The sequence below is a fragment of the Erpetoichthys calabaricus genome, chromosome 2, assembly GCF_900747795.2.
Source record: "Erpetoichthys calabaricus chromosome 2, fErpCal1.3, whole genome shotgun sequence".
Lineage (NCBI taxonomy): Eukaryota > Metazoa > Chordata > Cladistia > Polypteriformes > Polypteridae > Erpetoichthys > Erpetoichthys calabaricus.
The window spans coordinates 286,358,103-286,383,024 of record NC_041395.2 but is presented as its reverse complement, the minus strand read 5'-3'; the positions used below and the strand labels follow the sequence as shown (position 1 = coordinate 286,383,024).

Sequence of the window (24,922 nt, the reverse complement as noted above, 5' to 3'; positions counted from 1 at the left end):
TTTGTGAGTGTTTATTTGATCTTTGGAACTCAGGCTTTACACATTCTATAGTTTATGCCTACATTTTGTAGCAGTTATTACTAGAATATGAAAAGGTTTCTGTTTTAACAATGTGTTTACACAGATTACTGTAGAAACGGAACACTCATGAAATGCGTGTGTTCCAAATAACGATCTATTATTTCCATTCTAAAACTCCACTTCACTCCCAGATAATCAATCAAGGCATGAACTGGGAGAAGTTCGTGCACATTCTAAGTCAGTGGGGGGATGGAATAGCCGGCTGCTGGCAGCTTGTCTTTATCAGCACATTTAGAGGACAAAAGACGCTGGCGGAGACGTGAGAACGGATTTAAGAAGTGATTTAAAGTGGGACGGATGTACGAGTTTTATCGTAGGCTCTGGTAATTCTAGTGTTAAGAAAAGGGTTAGAATGAAAACCTGCAGCCACGGTGGTCCTCCAGGACCGGAGTTGGAGATCCCTGGCTTAGAGGACTTCAGTCATGACCCACCTGGGAGACAAGTTGTTGATATCAGTTTTTTTTTCAGCTACCAAGTTTAGAGTTAGCAGATCACACTCGAATGTACAGTATCTTTAGGTCATTTTCCAGAAGATGTACAAGAAAAGGAAACAACCAAACAGTGAGGAAAGAAGACAACATCCCTGAAAATGCTGCCTTATATTAATAATTACAATTTAGATAATGCAAACAATGTCATTATTTGTATTGTCTCTGAGCTTTTTTTTAACATTTTATATAGTTGATTTTATATAGTTTGACTACAGTTCATAAAATGAAGCTGTGAGATAAGGAAGGAAGGATTTATTTTCAAACCAGTATTTTTATAAAATTACCTCTTATGTCTTCTGACTTCAGGGAAAGGACTGTGAGACAACTGCTAATGCTTGTATCAACAACCCGTGTGAAAATGGTGGCAGCTGCCTTTCAAATACAGGTGATGTTGCAGGATTCAGGTAAAATATTATACTTTAAGTAAATATATATAGTCTATAAAATATTTGTTTTTCAGTATACAGCACACAAAACCTAAATTATGTCTTCTTCCACAGCTGTATATGTCCACTTGGATTTGAAGGCTTAAACTGTGGAATAAATATAGATGACTGTGAAGACAATGATTGTGAAAATGGTGCTACATGTATAGACAGAGTCAATAATTACACCTGTCTATGTCCTCCTCATTACACAGGTAAGATGAGGAACACTTCCGACATACTGTACATACAACATATAATATAAAACATATAATTATCATAGATCAGGGGTTGGCAACGTCGGTCCTGGTGAGCCGCAGTATGTGCAGGTTTTTGTTCCAACCCAGTTCCTTAACGAGAACTCAATTATTGCTGATGAAGCACATATTTCTTAAGTGACATTTTGATGCTTCATTTTAGTGGTCTCGCTTGTTAAGGTTCTCCAACCTTAATTGCTTATTTCAATCTTAAACTGCTGCATTCAGTGTTTTAATTGCTCCTTATTAGCAATAAGATGTAAAAGACAAAGCAGCCAGCAGTTCTCCAGCTAGCTTTTTTCCAATTACATCTGTGTGTGTTCATCATGCACGGTTTGATTTAATAAAACACTTCATAGAAAAATGTGACAGACTGAAAATGATCTGTTTTTAGGCTTCATATCATTTGGATGATATCCTTGGAAAGGAAAAAAATCTACGATATAAAAGCCTTACATTGCACAGACTAACAAGCCATAAAATTAAATAAGGTCTGAGATTGGCAATGATTGGTTTCTAATTAAGCAATTGGGTTGGGATGAAAACCTGTAGCCACTGCGGCTCACCAGGACCGACATTGCCTACCCCTGTCATAGATCTTTACAAGCCTTGAATTATCATCACTACTCGATTGCAATAACATTAATAATGCAGCAAAAGCAAATATCTAAGTAAAATATTCAAAGTACAGAGGGTGTTATCCATCTGTTACCACACCTATTCAAAATTATGGGGGGCAGAGCCCATCCCAGTAGTTTAGGCTTTGAGACAAGAACCCTGGGCAAGACACTAATCCATCACAGGCTCACTCGTACTCTCACTGCCTCACAAGAACAGACTGGAATTACCATATGTTTAGGAGGAAAAACAGGAAAGAATCTGAACCTACACAGTAAGAACATGCAAACTCTTTATGGACAGAGACCAAGACGGGGACTGTTAGTGTTGAACCATATTTTCCAGATCTGTGAGTTAACAGCACTGGTTGCTTTGCTACCATGATGCCTATTACGAATACCTGAATGCATTAATTTTAAATTAGACTCCTCATGCATAAATCTTCAATAATTTGGTGTGACTTTCCAAAAATTTCAGTCCTAAGTTCATGTTATAGTTTAACACATGATATGATCTTAGGCATAAGTACCAGCTACTTCACTGACCATTTATAAAATTAATTCTTCAACCTTTGGCAGGGCCTTGAACTGAGTACATGTAGTAACAATGAAAAAGATAAGTTTTATAACATTTTTATTTAAAAACTACCATATTTGTTTAATTTGATTTGAGGAGTCTTCCATGTCTGCACCAACAGAACGTTCAAGATGCGAAGTGTATTAACAACACTTACCCAACTCACTTTATAGCTTTATTACGTGCATTGTTAAGGCTTTGTTACAAAACAGTATATGAGTAATAGATTAATTTTTTCAGCATCTAAAGTGTTACCATTATGTTGGCATATAATGCACAAAGCACCCATTGTGATAGCCCATGTCTGTCTGTGTCTATCAACATGAAACAACTTGCCCCCCAATAGACCAATTTTATTGAAAAGTGGCACACTTATTCTTCAAAGAAATTTGTCAGGACAGTTCAATTTTTGTTGACTTTGCAGTGCAAACTTTTGAAATTTCAAACTCTTTCATTAAAATGCATGAAGTTAACCATTAGAGTATAAAAAAGTAACTTCTCTGGAAATAAATTGAAGGAAAAAGCAATTATGTAAGCATAAATAAGACTGCATTGATTCAATGATATTATTTTCAGATTATTATTGTAAAGAACTGATGTTATCAACTTGTACCTAAATGGTATTTGAACAAGTCAAGTCAAGTTGGGGGAGCATGCACTGGTACAGTGCATTGCCACACCCAGCACACAACGAAACAACTTGGGATCCCGGTTGGCAACCCCCCAGGCAGACACGTGGCCCAGTCCCACTCTCCGGAAATGGCCCTCTGTCTGCCACAGCCAGGTGTTACGTGGGCGGCCCCTTGGCCTTGGCAACCGCTCATTTGACACAAAGTCAAACCAACGGTACCCAAGGATTTTCCGGAGAGACACAGTACCAAAGGAGTCCAGCCTTCATCTCGGGTCACTGGATAGCATCCATGTCTCACAACCACATAGCAAGGCAGGAAACACCAGGATTCTAAAGACTTGGACCTTCATCCTTTTGCATAGATATCGGGAGTGCCACACACCCCTTTCCAGCGACCTCAGGACCCCCCACCCCCATGCTCTCCCAATCTGTCTACTGACTTCATAGGAAGAGTTCTGTTGTATTCATGTTCATGTATTTGAACTAATTAATTAAAATGAAAATTTGCAGCTACCCTATCTGATATAAACATAGGATGGGTTTAGCAATGGCATCTGGCGGCCAGTCCCATCTATACAGGAACAATCACAGCAAGCCCCTGATATTCTTGTTCATCGTATACAAAGTAGCCCCTGATCAATGGTAAAAGTTTTATTTAATATACACGTTAAATGCATACATGTATGAGTTGCGCAAAACCCATCTGTTCACATTTTTAACCATGTGCACCACCACATGACAACCAAACAGGAGATAAAACCCTGACCCCAGCAAATCCTATAGACGCCCCAGGAAATGTGACTGCAGTTGATATGCAGGCAGATGATTGGATCACACTGGCTACTAATAGCAAGTGTGGAGTGGGATTACTGTTTGCTTGGTGCTGATTATTTAGCGGTATAATACACAAAAGACTAGGTGCACATTATTGCTTATCCATACCTGAAGAGCCACTTTTACTTCTGTGTATTTTCAGACAGGAATTAAAATCTTTAAGATTACACAAGGCTGAAGCTGGCTACTTATTTGCTGCCTGTTCTTCAGACTTGTTAAGATTACTGTCACCTTTCATATTTTCATTTGACAATAAATCAGTTTCTTTTCAAGTTCTTACTTATTTATTATAATTTTAATGAATTAGTGTGTGTTGACTAATAATAGCTAGATGAGGAACTATTTCAGTTGCTCTTCTCCTTTCACATGGTAATATTGACAGTGATTTTATGCTAATATTGGTTATTTTGCATTAATAGTAATTTTCCAGAAGCTAAATATTGGATACTACACTATTGTGTATACTTTCAAAAATGTTATGTTTAAGAAAACTCAACAATAGCTGAGATGCTCCACCACTAATACACATCAATCAATGCCACTTTCACATCAAGCCACCACAAACCCATTTAGATTACATTTTTAACCCTATTGTAAAATGATGTTAAAAAGCATGTATTTAATGTAGTCTACTAACACATGTAATTGCATTCTGTTATTGCAATTACTTTTGAGTATGACTCATTGTTACAAAACTAATAAGCAAAAATGTAATAACTGACTCTTGTATGAAATAAAAAAAAAATGTGAATTTCTCCAAATTTCATATCAGTTAACTTAGTTGCCAAACCCACCTGAACGTTACGCCATGCATACATTTTCTAACTTGTGTCTATTTGTGAATTGGTCAGTCATACAATCATCAATCTGTTTGCAGAACCTGCTTATTCCAGTTGTGGGGTCACAAGAGTGCCAGAGATTGTCTGTTATCTATCTACAGTATTGAGAGCAAGACAGGAAATAAAGCTGCACAGTGCCAGTCCATCCTATAGCACACAGGCACACTCACGCTAACAAATGCTGCACCATTTTATAGGTACCAGTTAGCTTAACACATATATTTTTGTGATGGAGGACAAAAACAGGAGTACCTAGAGGAATAAACCCATGCAGTATTGTATGTACTGAAAGGGTTTAGGGCTAGGTGTTTGAAATGTGAATTTACAGCCCTAACCTTCATAAGTTAATGCAGCCAAAATAAAAACTGGGATTTTTCTATCTTGTTTTTTTAGTTTAGGCTGCTTTTCAAAATTTAAGTCCTAAAAACAAATCTCCCAATGTAGCCTTCATTAATAACTGTATGTGTGTCCACCTACTACAAATGATTAAAGAGCCAACGATACCTAAAAATGGTGAAACTATCCATCCATCCATTATCCAACCCTCTGTATCCTAACTACAGGGTCACAGGGGTCTGCTGGAGCCAATCCCAGCCAACACAGGGCACAAGGCAGGAACAAACCCTGGGCAGGGTGCTAGCCCACCGCAGATGGTGAAACTATTAAAATAGCACTGTGTTTGCAATGGTCTGCATCATATTGCAATTTGATACATGCAAAAAGAATATTTCTTCTAGTCTTCATCTCTGATGCCATGTGCTTGTGTTCCAGAATACTAGGAGAGTGGCATAGTAGAGCTGTGTTTCAAGGTAAATGTTAACATAGAGTACCAGTGTTTAACAGAACAAAGCATTGCATTAGTTTACATATTGAAAGGCCTGCTTGATTTCATCCTGGAAAATACAGCGCTACCTTAATTTTTACAGTTTTTCAAAATTACCTGCGCACCATATCATCTGTTCATTGTTTTAGTCTTTTATGACTAAATGAATTTAAATAAATTTAAATTTAAATGACATAAATTTTAGGACACGCTGGAGGGACTATGTATCTCGGCTGGCCTGGGAACACCTTGGGATTCTCCCAGAAGAGCTAGAAGAAGTGGTCGGGGAGAGGGAAGTCTGGGCATCTCTGCTCAAGCTGCTGCCCCCGCGACCCGATCTCGGATAACCGGAAGAGGATGGATGGATGGATGGATGGATGACTGTTTACATGAAATTTATTAAGCATGACAATTGTTAGAAAAAAAATGATGAATGTTTTTAAAATTTGCAATAGTAAATCAACATAAACCAGCCAATCACCGTATATTTCACAAAATATGTTAACTTCACCTCTATCCAAAATCTTTCCAAGATGAGTAAGCTTATATTAAATATATTTCAGAAGCAGTTGCTTTGCTGCATAACTGAATGAAAGATCATAGTTTAAACAGTAATCATCCACTCCTCCATCCATTCTCAGTAGTATTTCTGGGTTGCAGGGTCTGGAGCCTACCTTTGTGTGGTTTAGGCACTAGACAAGGACCAGTGGTAAATGAGGCGAGAGTCTGTCTTGGGCACATGCTGTGCAGCATTAAGCATTGCCCATTGTGCTGCCACTAGTAGATCAATGTTGCAGAAGTGTTTTATTTAAAGTATTAACTAAATAATGTGGCTTCTTAATTACAGTGCTCAAAAACTTCCCATTAAATGTTGGAATTCAGATACACAACTAGATTCAGAAGAATTTTACACTCTGAGAATTGCATCAATTATCAAGTATACCAAGTACAGTATAAAAAGTCAAGTGGCCAGATACTGTATATAATGAATAAAACTACAAACCATGAATACAGTTAAAAGAATATTGTTTAAAATATGTAAAAGAACAAATCGGTGTAAAACAGGCAAAACATTTGTGGTATTTCCTGCACTTTTGTGAAAATCAACTATATATCCTAACTAGGTGACCTTGTCCACGACAGAGTTTAGACTTATTGGTGCATTGTTTAAATCTAAGTGCACAAGTGTCAGCTAGGCTTCCTTTTGTTGAATAAAAATTACTTTTATCAGTTCCTTTAGTTAAAGCTGCACTAATGGATGGTAATTTTTCACATATTTGCCATTTGGCTGCCTGATAAATAGCCAAATATGCGTTAAAGACATTGGCACTCAGTTCAAACTAATGCCTTTGGAGAAACAGATACCATTAATATTTTCTGTATTTTTTGTTACAGAAATAATTATATTTTGTCATTATCATGCAGAGTGATTATCTTCCTTTTTCCAGGGGAACTGTGTGAGGAACTGGAAGATGTTTGTTCACCAAAGAAGAACCCATGTAAAAATGACTCCAAGTGTGTTGTAGTGGCCTCAGGACCAAAGTGAGTTATCACTCTCCATAAATGAAGCTGGCTTTATGCTTCAGAATGCACATAACTTACTGTAATAATTAAATTGCTCAGTCACTTCTAAATTTAAGTATCATACTTTTCTTAGATGTGAGTGTGCACCAGGATTTGTTGGTGAAGACTGCAGTGTGAACTATGATGACTGTGGGGACCACCGTTGCCAGAATGGGGCTCAGTGTGTGGATGAAATTAATGGTTACGCTTGTATTTGTGTAAAAGGCTATAGGTGAGTAACATACAGTGTGTACTTAAACATCTGGAATTTTTTGTATGTTGTTATTTTCTAGATAAAGTATATAATTATCACATTTTTGCATGCCGGTTACAAAAAATGTCTGAACATATTCTGGATGCAGAGAAAATTTTTCATGTATGACAAATATCTGTGACTTTCCTAAAAATATTCAGTTCTCTAGTGCAGTCTCCAATAGATAAAATAGTTCTGTTTTATATTTACTACAGTGGCCACATGTGTGAGAATTCTACACCTCCTCCTACAGCCCTGTCTCTGTGTGATATAGCAGAGTGTCAAAATAATGCCCCCTGTGTTGAGAAGAGTGGCCGTGCTATTTGCCAGTGTCTACCAGGGTTTGGGGGCTCACGTTGTGAGAAGCTGGTGAGCGTCAACTTTGTGGATCGAGATTCTTACTTACAGCTCAGCGACCTTAAGAACTGGCCACATGCCAATATTACTTTGCAGGTAGATAAGTACTTATTTATTCACATTTCCATATATATTTACAAATATGAATTTAAGTCTTAGGTAGCATGGTGACAGAGAGGTTAGTCCTGCTGACTGACAGCTCCAGAGTCCTAAGTTTTTAAATCAAATGCCAGACACTGTCTGAGTTGACTTTCCACATTCTCTCCTTTTCTGTCTGGGTTTTGAACTGCGTAGTCCAGATTTTGTTTCCCCCAATACAAACGACAGGTATGTTAGTTTAATTGGGTTCTCTAATTTGGCCCTGTGTAACAGTGTGTGTGTTTTTGTGTGTGTATGACTAGCACTGGACTGGCTCTCTGGTCACAGTTGGTTCCTGCCTTGCATCCATCATTGAAGGGATAAGCATTGCCCCCCCTCCCCCAATGACCCTGAGAAGGGTCAGCTGTTAGAAACTGAATTTATTACATTTCAGTCTAAAATACTGGTTTTATGGTTGACAATATTCTGCAAGCAATGAGCCACTCAAGATGAGAGATTTTGTTAAATTAAAACCTTTAAGTAAATTTCATATACTGTGCAACAGTCATTATAGAGAAGCAAAACTCTTTCATTGGCACCGTGAATCACATAACCTGTCCTTGTAAAAGTTTTCAGCTTGGGTGCATCTTAATTGAATGCATACAATAACTGATCTACTGAAAGGTTATATTCTACATGACAATATACACAGAGAGTCTCACTGAATAAAAATACATGCATATGTCAACAATTTGCATAAGCAACGGGTGATCACAATATCTACTTGTGTATTTATATAAGCTTTAATGCTTTCTCTGGATTATTTACAAGCCACATACAGGTTTGACTGAACTAGGATCAGAGACATGAAACATCAACCCAAATAACGTTGGGTTATTGACTTGAAAAGCTTTACACTAAAGTCACTGCTTACCCTCTATAACCCTGTTAGACTCCTGAGATCTTCTGACACTGACATTCTCGATATCCCAAACTGTGCTGCTTCTTGATGAGTGTTCATTTACATTTACCTTTGTTGAGTGAGATTTTCACCTGTCTTGGTGCATATTCAGATCTTGACTGAAGAACCTCGTTTTATCTTACACCATGTACCCAGTTCTCCTCCTGCACACCTAAACAGGTCACTTTTCGTCTACTAAAAGATTCAGATGTCTTGTTGTGTGTTTAATACATATCATTTTGTGGGTGAGTTCATTTTAGATACAATACAAGAACATACTAAGCAAGAGGATACTTATCAGTTTTGCTGTTAGAATTCAGAGAAAAATTGTAGAGCACTAAGTGCATACCTGTATGGCTTGCTGTATTAAAAGGGTTTAGCATCTTATTTGTATGCTTTGCTGTGTGTGCCAATATGCATGAACTGTCATAAAAACTTAAAAATTTCTGTGGTCCAGCACAGACAGTGTCTCAAGTCAGAAGCAATATTGTTACGTGAATCTTTCAAAAGTGCTTTCCCACTTAATATCTAATACATGGTACATGCTTGGTATGCAGATCTTTAAAGACCTGATATTTTTATGAAATAATTTGACCAATGATTGTGTGAATGATTGTGCACATCATTGTGACCTAGTTGCTAGCCAATTGCTGTTGGAATAGCTCCTCACTCTACTGGACCATGTAGTGAAGAAACGAAGGTTCAATGTACAAATGGATAAAGAACAAGAAATACATAAAAAATATTGCTTTTAATAGGTTACATTATTATTCTCTACCACTCTACCATTTTAAATGAAGTGGATTTTGTTTAAGCAATGTGTACAACAACTTTGTCATTTACTGTAGATTTTAAGTTAATTTAAATATACTTTTATGTTTCAAAATATTATTATTCACAGGTGCATGTGTGGCAGTCACAAAATACCAACAGTGGAATAAAATGAATCAGAATATATGGATGGAGTGGAGGGATGAATATATTTACAATTTAAGACATGCACTTCTGTATCCAATTATCAATCCATGCATTTACACATTTTAACATACAGCAGTCAGGTTATGGGTTGGCAGTGCCTTCACGACAGTATCATGTCATTGTCAGAACTCACCTTGAATAAGAGTCAGTCCATTTCATTACGCACCCACTCATACAACACGGTAGTTTAGATTTGCCAAATAACCTAGCATGTTTTTGGTAATGTGGGATGAAAGTAGAACATAGAGGAGGGTGGTTGGTTTTTTTCAGTGAGGGGTGCTAAAGTCAACTTCCAAAAAGACAGTTATTGTATGGGAATAAACGTGGGCATCCGGAGTTTATTCCTGGTATGGTGCCACACTATCAAAACAAAAATAGGTCACGGCAAGAATACATTTATTTGTGCATTTAGCACACTGACATACAGTATAGGATATTTAAGGTATTTTATACTGTATTAACATCAAATACTTCTCATAATTTTTACAGGTCTCTACAGCAGAAGACAATGGGATCTTGCTTTATAATGGGGACAATGATCATATTGCTGTAGAACTCTACCAAGGTCATGTCAGAGTCAGCTATGATCCAGGAAGCCAGCCTAGTCATGCAATTTACAGGTGATTAAGGGACAGGCAACCAATTTGTCACATTTATATTCAAGCCCCTCATTCAAAATATATTTGTTCATATCCTTACTAATGTTTCCCTCTTTCTTTACAGCACTGAAACCATTAATGATGGTCAGTTCCACACTGTTGAGCTGGTGACTTTTGACCAGATGGTAAACCTTTCGATTGATGGGGGTACCCCTATGACCATGGACAGCTTTGGAAAAATATACCCCCTGAATGGAGAGGCACCGCTATATGTGGGGGGTAGGAGGGCCACTGCAGATACTTCTTTCTGCTGCAGGCACTCTTTATTCCATCTCTGTCATAATCATATTTTATTGCATTACCTCTTTTCATATTTCCCTCTTCACAGCTGTGTACCTGATATATAAAATAATGTATTTACTAATACCAAATAGTACAAATGTCTTCCACCTTAAACTGTTAACGTAATTTCATTTTACCCAAATACATTTGTTATTTCCTAAGAAAATACATAGCATTATTGTGACAAAACAAAAAAATGTAAGACGTCTGACAAATGAGAGACCATTTACTTCACAAAGCCTGACTTTTTAGCCAATAGCCAAGCTGTTTCTCATCTAAATACTATATAAATATTGTCAAGGTTTCAGCTTCAACTTCAGTTTTTATTTTGTGCTGTACATTATGGCACCAGTAATACTGAAAATGTTTGAGGAGATTTAAAATTGCTTAAAGAGGTACAGAACACTATTAGTTTAAGTTGAAAAGCAGGATAAGTGAACTCTCAGAGCTACACAGTCAGCCAGCTAGCACTGTAATTTAACCCACAGACATCGAAGTTTCAGGCCAGTTCTCTTCATAGAAGGCCAGTGGTTTCCATTGCCTTAGCACTGCAAATGGGAGTTGGCCTGTGGCAGTACGCTGCCTTTCCAAGCAGTATCCTACATATTGTAGCAACTACAATCCTGGAGGGCTACAGTGGCTGCAGGTTAATTAGTGACCAATTTCTTCTGGTAATTGACTTAATTCCCCCTAATTTTAATTGCTTTGTTTTTGAGAGAATCAATCCCCTGATTTGCTTTTTTCTTAAATGCAGCCAAACAAAAATAGAATGCAAAGTGAGGGAATGGTTAAGGGGTTTGGAGTCTTAAATGGCAAGTCATTTAAAAAATAACTTAATTAGCAGCAGAAACCAGTCTCTAATTAAGAAAAGGACTAGAATGAGTAGTGCCGGCCACTGCAAGCCTCCGGAATTGGATTTGCATACCCCTGCTCTAAAGAGACCAACTACTGCATGTTACTTGACAATTTCTTTAACTGGACTGTCTGTTTCCATTTCTGCTTTTGTGAAACATGCTAACTTACACAAATTGTGTTTATAAGAAATGTAGGAAGTATTTTATTATAGCTTTTGATACACGGCTGTTCATTATCTTCATTTTCTTTTTGTTAATTCACTTTAGATCTTGTTGGATCATTAGTTTCTAAAATTTACCATTAATAGTGCAAGAAACTTATATTACACCAGTGGCAAAATAAATGTCAAAGTAAGATAAAATGAGTAAAGCCTATCATTCAGATTTGACACAATAAATATAAAAGAAGAGAATAACACTTTTCTGTATAATTAAGATTGGAGTACATTTAAAAACAAAAATTGGCTTCAGAGTAGGAAGCTGTTTGGAAGAACACCTTGAGTAACACGATCCTCTAGATCCCAGGCTGGCAACCATTAGGATACAAAAGATTTATAATACATACTCTTATTTCACATTAAGACCATTCATTGATAGTAATTGAACCAGAATTATATAGCAATTTTCATAATGAGCAATCACTTTTACAAATCCCATATTGCAGTTTAAGTTACTTACTATTAATCTGCTTAGAGAATAAAACATTATTGTAGCTAGAGTTTAGCAGTTAATGGTCACATTGAGGAGGAGCCGTCTCAAATGCTCTGTTGTAACTCGGATGTTGAAATTTTAAATAATTAAGAAATCTACAGGAAGATTTCTTTATGTATATTGGATAATTTTAAAAAAGTATTTCGTTCTTCTTCATATAAAAAACAATGTCTTATTTATTAGTTTATTTCAAGTAATACGTTTGCTATAGTCAAAGATTTTTTAGTATTTTTGTTTTGCCTCTGTCCTGATTTTACCTACAGCATCTTGTTTTATGCATCTGACATACCTCTTAAAAGCTGACCTTTAGGTAGATGTCATGGTGCCACAGCAATAATTAATATCTCTAACTGATTTGAACAAAAAAGCCAAGAATCTCTTTTGGATGTTCCTGTAGGGTGCATGTCTTTGATTCTGATTTCAATAAAATCTTCAAAGGCAAAGCTTTTGGATCTACTGACTTTTTTGAACCACAGGGACACTCACTATACTAACATCTGAGAGAACAATGGCAAAGCTGTGCCATCACTTTTTGGTTACCTATGTTCTAAAAAATATTTTAGTGAATAGTGGAATATAAAAAACAAATTGTAAATTTTCTTACATGAAAAATATATATTTCAAGCTTACATTGGATTTTAGAAAATAAACTTTGTTTAGTAAACAGAAAATCTAAAAACATAGGATTGTTCATATTTTAATATTATATAGTCTTTGGTGTAGTACAAATATTTCCACATCCTCCATGCAGTATTTTACAGTTATATATTTGGCTGTCTTGTATGAAAAATTTGAATAAAATATGAAAAAGAAGGTACATAACAATAACAACCAAAACAACATGATGACAGCTTTGTTTTCTTTCAAATTGAAGTTATTTTTTCACAGTCATGGTATATTTTATTAAATAAAATCTTGCTCTGAAGTGAGCATTTTTGAGAGCTGAGAAAAAAAAGTCATGCTTGTTCTAAACAGTTCAAAATGGGTCTTAAAGGTTACAGATACAAACGTGAAAATAAAAGCCCTAAACTTACTGAATACTCCATTTTTCAAGCCAAAATTGTCAATCCACTACTTGAGATTTCACAGGAAGAGGGGAAAAAAAAAGAAATCAAAACATCTTGAGAGATTCGGATATTCTGCAAGGAGACCACATGCGACAACCCTTAATCCCCAGAGGTGGGGTTTTTCTCTAGAATATAATTTTCACCTTGAAAAATAACCTCCAAGCACAGTTATTGATGTCATTGAATGTCATGCACAGATGTGAATTACTGTCTCTATTTTGTAGACGGCTAGACAGTAATCAGCGAAAAGTGTCAGTCAGTCCTTCATTACGTGTGATGAAGAAGATCATAGAGAAATACAAAATCTGTTGGTGTTCCATTTATTTTAGTCATGGGCCATGAAATGCATCTGCAGCAGGGTGGTGATAGTGAATACATTGACATTTCTGCAGGATTAGACTTGAGACAGCAGTACTCTTTGTTAGTAATTGAATGTAGATTTACAGTTGCTTCAAACCACAACTAAGAACTTCCTCATAATATTATGGTTTAAGTAAATGTCTACCAGCAAGAAACAGTGAAAGTTTACTCATTCAAAAACACTGTCATCAGATAATCTTTTATCATCATATTCTCATAAAGAGTTACTCAGCATATGCTATAAAATTCAGTAATTGTTTTGTGGCTTTTCAATTTGTTTAATTGTGGCTTAGCTCTATTGCATAATCTGGCTTTTTCATTTCCCCAATATTTTTTAAGGATGCGTGCACATGGCACAAGAAGATAGTACCAAGAATCTGTAATAAAATGTATTGCCTCCCATTTACATTTGTTGCTACAAGTTTACCTCAGAAAGATGGAAAGCACATTTTCTTAAATTGAAATCTTTGCTGCTTCAATGTGGACATATTCTGTACATTTAAAGACTTTCCCTTTCATGTTTAGACTCAAGTCCCTACAGCTCTATTTTAAAAAGCAAGAGAAAGGTTAGATTGATTTTTTTCTTAATTATTAAAAAAGCTTCACTTTAGAACACAATTTCTTGTGAAAAATTGATTGATGCCATGATTATGAAGAAATAACAACTCAAAGACAAACTGAATTGACAAATAGTTAATATCAATTTTTGTAATTTGAATAAACATCAAAGTGTTACAAGTCAATCTCATCTTCTTTATAATCTTTTCAATGCTGATAGTTCCTAATTCTTTTGTGTCTTATTTACATGGCTAATTAATTTATCTTCTAGGAATGCCTCTGGATGTTAACTCTGCAGCATTTCGACTGTGGCAAATTCACAATGGTTCTAGTTTCCATGGCTGCATTCGGAATCTGTACATCAACAATGAGCTACAGGATTTTACAAAGACACAAATGAAGCCAGGGGTGGTACCTGGTTGTGAGCCATGCAGAAAGATATACTGTCTTCATGGCATATGCCAGCCTGATAGTGTCACGGGACCAGTGTGCCACTGTAAACCAGGATGGAGCGGTATACACTGTGACCAAGCTGCAAATAACCCCTGCCAGGGCAACAAGTAAGTACATTGATGAGAAAATTAAAATAAGCGTCCGCCCTCATGCTCAATGAACAGCTGACTATGTTTAAATACTTCCCACTTCTTATTTAAAAGAATATGTTTAACATACAGTGGATATTCAGAAGGTATTCAGACCCCTTCATATTTTGCTGTGTTGCAGTCTTGTGCTAAAATTGTTTATATTCGTTTTTTCCCCTCATCAAGCAAAACACAATACCTTACATGACAAAGTGAAAATGGGATTGTAAAAAAAAAAAAAAAAAACCTAAAATATCACATTGACACAAGTATGTATTCAGGCTTATTTATTTAAATAGTTATTTACTTTTGCTTTTTTTATCTTTTAAAAGCTTTACCGTTTTGATGTGCATATATTACGATGGCTGATAGAGAGGTTTCCTATTTCTTAGAATTAACAGCCTTCTGACACATACGGAAGTGAGATGGACACAGAGATAAATGCAAAAGAGCAGGGAGGAGAATACGTTAAGGCAGTAGACTGGATGAGTGACTGTCACAAATGCTTTTTAATTACAAACAACATAAGGGCACCAATCATAATATTAGAACATTTTAAATTTAAAAACTGTATAAAAAATGACATGAAAAATTGAGCCAAAAGCTCGAGCCTTTGCTCTTGAGTCGAGCCAAATGACTTGATCACCGTAATGAGTTAGAATGCCTATTGATAGCCTAGGTTTCTGTTTTTGTTTTTGCAGTTTTCTGCCAGTACAGAACTTAAATCAACCCCAGCAGGTTCAGGCAGAAGAATCACAGGTCTGATTATTTATCTTACAGCTTATAAAGGGCCAGCAAGAAACTCATAACACACAAAGGGTGTGAGTTTTAAAAAAAGAACCAGTAAGACACATTTTTCATTATGGTGCAGTGTAAAAATGTGTAACATATGAAGAGCATGGCTGTGGAACAGCTCGTTACTCATTTGTCCAAATACTTTTGAGCCCCTGCAAATAGGGGGACCATTTATAAAAATGTCTGCCTTTTCTAACAGCTCATACAGTATTTTTGTTAAACCCCTTGAATTAAAGCTGAAACTCTATGTATCGATCACGTCTTGATTGCTTGGTTTGTGGTGGTGTGCAGAGCCAAAATGATGTCACTGTCCAGGTACTTATGGTCCTGACTATATAAATTCTCACAACTTTGAGTATGTGCTCTATTATTAAGCAATCATTGTGGTGTAAAAAGGCAAATGTATAACCATTTGAAAGAAAAATGTTGTCTGACCTTTGAAATTAAATGATTTTAGTTATGGAGTGAAAATCATCTGGAGAAGGCTGTGTAGAAGCTATTTTGGCAGGCAGTGACTACAATGGGAAAATGTAGAAAAACATTGAAGCATAAAGTATTATTACTTTTATTATAAGTATTTTCAGCAAGTAACAGTAAATAAATGTATGACTTTTTGCATCCTTTCTAAAAATGTACCTTATTGTCAATCCAAAAGACTAAGAAGGCAGGTGAAGTTTAGCACTTTGATGTTCCTGGAATTGTTTAACAGGCACATTGGTAAAACTGTGCTTATTATTGTCATTGTGCATATCAGTCACGGGGAGTGTCGTTTCAAACTGAGGCAGTTTATACTAGAAAAGGAGATCCACTGATATCAATGTATATGTAGAGACTAAATATCGACCCAATACTGTATATTGGCACTGATACCATCCATCAGTACTGATCTGTTACTTGACTGACTGTCAATGCCACCTATGTCAACAACCTGTTTCCCATCCTAATACTGTTACTGGCTGAATTTCGTGTTTTTGGGTGGTTACCCACTTTGTATATATTCATGATACTGTCATGTGTGACAAATCCAGTGCTCTGATGTTTCTGATACCATAAGTACCTTTTGTGCCCAGTGCCATGCTGTGTTCAAAGCCATTACTTTCTTTAGTGTTGTCCCCACCCCTCTTTATTATGCACACACACTCACACAATCCATAGTTACATGACGATATCCTTTAAAAAGCAATGTATGCATACCAATACTGTTACTGTTTGAGCAGTCAATCACTGGGGAAGAATAATTGGGTCACTTAGTATATGTGAAAAAATGTAACATAAAAAATACATTAAAATAACATTGAGTTTGTATTTTACCATCATACAGTAACTATACAAGTTATTATTTATAAAAATGCTGAATTTATATTATGAATGTTATTCCAAAACTATCATTAAGTATTCCTGAAATTCCTGTAAAATTCAGGTGACTAATAAGGACTTAAGAAGTATAAAGGTAAAGGTTTTTTGAACATTCTTTTTAAAATTTAGGAAGAAAAAAAATAAGGCCTTTTACTTATATGATATCATCCTTATTGGACCACCACTTGTCACCACCATGGGTCAAGGTCAGGGTACAATTTCCCAGCACCAAAGCAATTTAACCATCACAGTCTGTAGGGATGTGATGTTATAACAATGAAATAAATTCTTAGTAGTATACAGTAAATATATGTCAAAACTGTTCGTAAGAAGGGTATAAAACTTGGAAAAACAAGAAAATAGCAATTTAGGTCATTGCTGCCTGGCTGCTATGTTTAGGTGTCATTCTTTGTATCAAACTGTACACAATCTGCTTTTCAATGATACATTTTAGTATTTAACTTCACAGATAAATATATTAAATAAAGATATCCTTGTATGCTTATTTTATAGATGTGTCCATGGATCCTGTGTTCCTCTAGATAAGCTAACATATCGCTGTGAATGTCGAGATGGATACCAAGGACCCCTGTGTAACCAGCAGGGGGAACTGTTTAACCCCTGCAAAAAACTGCAGTGTAAACATGGCAGATGCCAGATATCAGATGCTGGGGAGGCATACTGTCATTGTGATAGTGGATATAGTGGGGACCTCTGCGATGCAGGTGAGATGCTTTAAAAGCCATGAGATTTTTATATTCTTATGAAAAAGAATGTTTTATTACTGAAGTATTTTAGACTAAAAAAAAAAGGAACAGAGCATAACATTAAATCAATCCCCAGAAGACAAATTAACAGCAAGTACATTAAGTGTAGAAAGTAGTCTGTCAGAGGTTACTTTGCTTGTTTGCTGTTTTACCACAGAGCAGGAAACATTACTAGATTTTAATAAAACAAAAACGTTTCCATGAAAGAAAATAAATCAGTTTGTAACAAACAAAACCAGTCCAACCGCATTTACTACTAATATTTCTGCTCAAATACAATATTCTAAAACTGAATTATCAGAAAATCTCATAAGTTATCAGAATCAGAAAACCTTATTAATCACGATGGAAATTATTTATGTTACAACTGCACACATATACAAAGGCACAAGTAACACTAAGAGAAGGTATAAAAAATAAGCATTACAATAAAAATATAAACAGAATATAAATATCAAAATAAAGTACAATAAATCATCATTCACTAAGCTCTACAGGTACATGGTAATGAAACACAATAAATAATATGCATGTGAGTATCTTACAAAATCCGTAGTATACTAGACAGTAATAGTATACTGAGCCTGAAGTATTAATATTGCACACTCTTATTATTCACATGATAAGAACAGATAAGTTATTGCACATCTACAGTAAGTAGTTGAAAATGTACTGGGACATCCATTAGAGAACAAAGGAAACAGCTTATAGTGTGGATGACTGACTAGAAGAGGAGTTACAGTCTGATGGCTGCTGGGAGGAAGGATTTCCTGTGACGTTCAGTGGGACACGTTATGCTGGTCAGTCTATTGCTGAAAACGCTCCTCTGTCCAGCCACAGCACTGTGAGGTGGGTGATTAGCATTTTCAGTAGTAGACTGAAGTCTAGACAACATTCTCTCATCTGCCTCAGTTTCTCTCCTATGACCGCCAGCCTTCTGAATTAGTTTGTTTAGCCTCTTAATGTCTGCCACTTTCATGTTGGACCCCCAAGCACACCACAGCAAACAAAAAAAAAATAGCACTGGCAATCACACACTCCTAAAACATCCGCAGCATAGTGTTGCAGAACATAAAAGCTCAGAGTCTTCATAGGAAATACAGCCTACTATGGCCCTTCTTATATATGGCCAGTGTGTTCTTGGACCAGTCTAGCTTACTGTTCACATACACCCCCTGATACCTGTATTCCTGAACAATCTCCACATCCACAACCTTAATAGACAGGGCAGTAACTGGAGATTGTGGTCTTCTTAAATCCACCACCTGTTCTTTAGTTTTAGTGGTGCTGACCTGCAGCAGATTCAGGTCACACCACTTAACAAAACTGTCCACTACCTTCCTATATTCTGTCTCGTCACAATGCCTGATACTTCCAACTATTGCACAGTCGTCAGAGAATCTCTGCAGATGGCAGCCCTCTGTGTTGTAGCTAGAATCTGTGGTGTACAAGGTGAAAAGGAATGGTGACAGAACTGTCCCTTGTGGAGCGCCAGTGCTACACAGCAGTGTCAGACGCACAGCCCTGTAGCCACACTTACTGTGACCTTCCAGTCAGATAGTCCATAATCCACAAAACTAAGGGAGCATCCACCTCCATTGCCGATAGCCTACTCCACAGTCTGGATGGTGTTAAAAGCACATGAGAAATCAAAGGACATCATCCTAAGAGTTCCTCCTGGCTTGTCTAGGTGACTGCAGGCACAGTGCAGCAGGCAGATGACGGCCTCTTCAATCCCAGTTCTCACCTGCAGCTAGCACATTTGATCACATGAATCGTCTTTTAGTATCCTCTTCCTTTTCTGCACATACTGGACTGGCCTTTTAAAATGCTCTGAAACTGACCAATTTATCTTATGTGAAAAATAGTTACAAAAGCATTGGGTCTTAAAAACCCGTAGCACAAAATTCTACACCACTGTACACCTACATGCTCCAGAAAAAAAGACTTTTAGGCTTTGAGTAATTAAAACAGAAAATTGTAAAGTACTTTGAGGAATTCAAATAGTTTTACCATTACATGTCACCTATTCATTTCCAGTGTATGTACTGTTTGACTATTATATGTAAAGGTGGCAAAAATGAAAATGTTATTTGCAGCAATTCAAGTATTCATATATATTTTTGTTGCTAAGAAACAAGGCAGACAAAAATTACTGGGTTTAAAAATAAACCAAGACTACCGCTGTCTGCTGTAACATTTTTTCCTTTAACATTTTAAAATGAATGAATTGTTCAACACCATATGACCTGCAGTTTTACTGGCACGAGTGGATGTCCACTTTAAGAGGTCACTACTACTACTATAGCTTGATTTTAGAGATGTGTGACCACACCTAAAGATTTACAGAGCAAAAATGAAAAGCTACTTTTTATTTTGCTAATGTTAATTAAGAAAAACTTGTTAGGGTAAAAGATAATTGATTACATGAACTCAATTATGAAAACAACAGTTCAAGTTTGCTTTTACTTGTCAAATGTAGCCTGAGCAGCGAGTTTCTTTACATTTATGTGCTGACATAGGCAGCAGCTATCTGTGGTCCTGAACTGGAGAAGACTGTTCAATATTTAACAGATAGATTTGTACTCTTAGTAAAAACAAAAATATGAAAGCAAATAAAATGTCAGTTGTGCAACATAGCAAACAACCCAAAATATAGAAAGGAAGTACTGTATCACCTTCTGCAGTGTTCGAAAATGTGCAATATGCAGTGCCACACATTTTATAATTGTCACTTGGGCATTGATCCTTCTGTATTATCTATTGCCTTGAAGAGGTGACAGCAGTTTCCCTGTGGCTATAAAGTGATTGAAATTCCATGATATGGAAGAAACTTTATTAAGGCCACATCTACAACAAGCCTCTAAGATTGGTGGTCAGATTTTAGACCTCTAGAAAGGCCTTGAGCCCCATGTAGATGTGCTACCATTTCATACGCTAGAGTTCTGTCTCCAGAAAGACACATTCACGAGTGTCCTGTAACCCATCCCACACTTCTTCTGTGAAGACACTCTTTACTTTCAGCATGTCTTAGGCCGGGTCATCAGTGAGCTACGGCCTACGGAATATAAAGCAGCTAATGGTCACCACAGCCGTTCCATCATTAATGACTGTGATGATTCTCAGTATCTCATGCAAACCACAAAGAGTTCATTTGCTGTATCTTTGTGATATTCAGGGCCATATTCTTGTCATGGTACTATTTTGTCAGAAATATTACTTCAACCCCATTTGTGTCTTCTTTCTGTCATTTATTATGTTTTCTGACTAACTGATAACTGAATATCGTACTAAATATAATACAAATATCCATCAGCTTTCTAAAGCCACTTTTTGCTGGCCTGGCCCAGAAACTACAAAACGCCAGTCCATGTGCTTTTCAAAGAAATTCCTGTTTTTGCTTTCTTTTTTTACTTTGTTATAAATCAGATTATGTAGATATTTGCTTTTTATTGCTAATAATTTTGTGATTTTTAAATAGAAACTTATAAGTTCTAATTTACTTAAAAATTTGAGAAGCTAATAATGTGGTGACATAAGAATCAGAATTTTGCCTAAACATGGAATCGTTCAGATATTGAACACTAATAATCCTCAATGGATTGGGTCAGGCTTATGATGAATGTGCACTTTGACAGCATACGCTTGTTTTGTCTTTACAGAGTCTGAATGCCGTGGAGATCCAGTACGAGACTACTACCAGGTGCAGAGGGGTTACACCATCTGCCAGACCACTCGCATGGTATCATGGGTTGAATGCAGTGGGTCTTGTGAAATGGGGGCCTGCTGTAGTGGTCAGCGCACAAAACGCAGGAAATACACCTTTGAGTGTAGCGATGGGACTTCTTTCACTGAAGATGTTGAGAAAACCATCAAGTGTGGCTGTAGGAGCTGCATTTAGTCCACTTGAGTCAAGTGGGGAAAAAAGCAGTGAGAAAGCAAAGTAAAATTTAAAGAAATAAATATATATTATGGACAGCAAAGTTTGTAAAACAGGACCATACTTCTCCTTTGAGAAGCATTTGGAGCAGGAAAATAAGACACTGCAACATATTTTTGAACATCCATCAATGCAATAGCAGTATCAGTGTGTTGCATTCAGAAGGACTGTCCCACTACCATGCCGACTTCCCGTTTGGTCCATTTACCTCCTGCTTTTTATCATCTTCTTCTGACAGCTTATGGATCACTCCACAAACTAATCTTCAGAACTTCCCACAAAATGACAGTTACTGACAAATGTCTGCGTGTCCACATGCTGTCCATAAACTGTAAGCAGTCAGGTTTTAAATAAGGAGACAATTAAAACAAACACGGCTTGCATCACAACCAAGCAAAATAGTTAATTGAAACCACAGGAGCGACTCCCTGTCCTGATGACATTTGTGGATTTCCTCTGAAAAGAAGAGTTTCCTCCTGAAGTCTCTGTGACTATGGTGCACATCACATCCCAGTTGAGTGTAGGAGTTTAAATGATTGCGATGTCAGGGTAGCAGCCACATACGGCTGTTACTTCACAGTAGAGAGGGCTTGGAGAACAAATAAATATTCAGAAAACTTGTTAGAGTGCACCTTCAGCTGTCAAGGTGAGAAGACTAAAACACAACAGAGACAGTAAACACAAGAGCACAGGCGCCTGGAATCATTAGCGACACAAACGGCAAGCAACGTTTTTGAAAGCAGTATTTGAAATCTGATTATTTATTCTTTCTGGACCTAACAGAATCCTGTTTAAGGCCTAGAGAACACCTTTGCATTTACGAAGGGTGGATCTTTCAAAATTTAACATTCAGTTGGATCTCTCCACAAAACATACCAGAGTCCTGAGTTTAATTGTACATAATGAACGGCAGGGTCAACCACCTCAGCTTCGCTTACTCTGACGCGGCTCTGCTATCCACCTGGAGCTACCTCTCCTCCGACTTTACCTGCAGTATTACTTGTGCAAGCTTTGCATGTGTGGACATTTATGAGATCAATCCATACGTGGAGCTTTAATCCCATTGAGAATCCGAGAGGTGCACAATACTCGTGTTTGTCCTCTTTTTTTTTTTTTCTTTTGTTGTAATCTAACTCTTTAGATCTTTCTTTATACAAATGCCTGACAGATTCTAGCATATATATATTTTATATATATATATATATATATATATGTAATTCAGTTTGGTATTTTTATATGTCAATTCATGTTTTTCTTCAGAATCTCATAGGAGGCATCTGCCATACATCAAATGGTCTTCAGACTTTTATTTTATTTTTATCTCCACTCAGTCCAACCAGCCAGTTTGTGGTTGATCAGATCACAGCAACAAATAATTGGCATTAATTTAGAAAGAGCAGTATTGTTCTAGGATAATGTTTAATATTGTATATGTTGTCTTCCATGTGAATATTACATCTAATTCATTTCAGTGTTTGTGTCTTTTTTTGTTGTGGTTGTGCCTCTTTGACATAATTAATCAAAATATGCTGACCAGTTGGTCGTCTTTTAATACAGTTGCCATTTAAACCTCCAACATGGACATTTTCCCATTTCACTCTGTTACAGAGTACAATTAGATTTGTATTTTTTCAGCCTTTTATCGGTATTGTGCCCAAGTTAAAAAGAAGTTCAAATCATTCATTTTTTTAAAAATACTCTGATGGAGAATTAAAGAGAAGCGTTTGTTGTCTCCAGCTCGAGTACTAAGTGGCAGTGAGTGACTGTGCCAAGGACTAACAGGCTAAGACGCTGGTCTGGCTGGGTCTCCGCAAAACTATGGACAAAACGGACCCCATTGTGTGCGCCCCACAGTCCAGCAGGTCGGCCTGTCCCAAGAGTGGACTGCCAGGTGTTTGTCTCCGCTCTGCAGGCCTAGAAATAGGATACGGACATGACGGCACAGTGGGGCTGTGGTCAGCTTCAGCTTCCGCTTCGGTTGAATCCCTGCCTGCTTATTCTACAGCACTGCCATGTTCTCCCTGTGTCTCGGTGGCCTTTCACCACAGACAGTAGAACTTTAGGGACTTTCAACACTCGACTTGATGTTATCTTAGAAGAATGAAGTGGATAGGAACGGTAAGCTTTGCTGGGCTGAATGGCTTGTTCTCGTCTACAGAGTTCGAATGTTCTTAAAAAAATAGTCAAAACGACCCCGTGAAGCAGGACTCGCAGAAACAACATTTACTGTCTGGAAATAAATAAATAAATAAATACATTCTCCTCTAATAAGCAAACACCGTGGTCAGGGAGCACACCGGCCTATGAAAAATTGACTTTCCGAAAAGGTGGAACTTGCACCCTGGTAGACTCTTCTGATAGGATGGAAACATCGATGAGGTTGAGATGGTAAATATGCCAACAGCATAGTGTTCACAAACACACTGGTACAGGCTCTGACATTGTGATGGCCAACTCAGTACTGCCAACGAGCCTAACCAGCATGCCTTTGGAGAAAGTTGGCTACAATTTGAACCCAGGACTCTGGAGCTGTGGGTCAGCGGCTGTGGTAAGTATATCGTCATTCACTGGTCGATCACATCCTACAACCAAAGTTTGGCAGCTCTACCACTAGGTAAGTAAGGGGCAAAGCAGCTGGAGTGAGTGGCTGACACTGGACCTTCACCCAAGGCTGCTGTAAACCATCACAGCTCCCCCACAAGTCCTTGAATAGACAAGCCATTTGTTTCTATAATCATGCAAAGAAATTCAAACAAAGTCTAAAGTAACTGATCCTCCTCATTTGGTCAATTCAAGTGACAAAAAGTGAAAGCCAAGCAGCGTCCAGTGAAACTCTCCAGTGTTACCTCTCAGGGGGACCGTGATGGGCACAATCATGGAGTCGTGAACTTAGAACTTCACACCCGATTGTTGTCCGCTCGCATCCCCAAAAGTGTGCTCATTAGGTCAGTGTGTCAAAGGGCTCAGTGACGGACCGACTGTCTGCGGCCTTTAGCGGTGTACTGCCTAGAGAAGCAACCCAAAAATACAACAAGCAGCGGAGAACGTGCTTGAGTGGGGCGCTACAGGCAAGTCATTAAAAAGGAAAAGTAAGACCTGAGCAACTTCACTTATTAAAATGTAAACGGAGAAAACCAAAGCGTGGAGTGCGAGAGCAGGGACTCGTGTGTGTGCTGCACCAGTGGTCGTAACTTTAAACCCAGAAAGTATTTCTTAGTGGCGAGGAC

General features: G+C 37.2%; 1 protein-coding gene across 2 annotated transcripts in view; it reads left to right on the top strand.

Moving 5' to 3' along the window:
- Window positions 1-23,166, top strand: part of slit1a (slit homolog 1a (Drosophila)) — a 342,025-nt gene extending 318,859 nt beyond the window's left edge. For both annotated transcript variants that reach the window (XM_028795698.2, XM_051922445.1), the window contains exons 28-37: window positions 879-976; window positions 1,073-1,212; window positions 7,024-7,117; window positions 7,233-7,370; window positions 7,607-7,844; window positions 10,255-10,385; window positions 10,489-10,643; window positions 14,528-14,816; window positions 17,502-17,713; window positions 21,418-23,166. In XM_028795698.2, the coding sequence (XP_028651531.1) occupies window positions 879-976; window positions 1,073-1,212; window positions 7,024-7,117; window positions 7,233-7,370; window positions 7,607-7,844; window positions 10,255-10,385; window positions 10,489-10,643; window positions 14,528-14,816; window positions 17,502-17,713; window positions 21,418-21,656 (1,734 nt within the window). In that variant the 3' untranslated portion in view covers window positions 21,657-23,166. The remainder of the gene's footprint in view (window positions 1-878; window positions 977-1,072; window positions 1,213-7,023; window positions 7,118-7,232; window positions 7,371-7,606; window positions 7,845-10,254; window positions 10,386-10,488; window positions 10,644-14,527; window positions 14,817-17,501; window positions 17,714-21,417) is intronic.
- The last annotated feature ends 1,756 nt before the right edge of the window (window positions 23,167-24,922 follow it).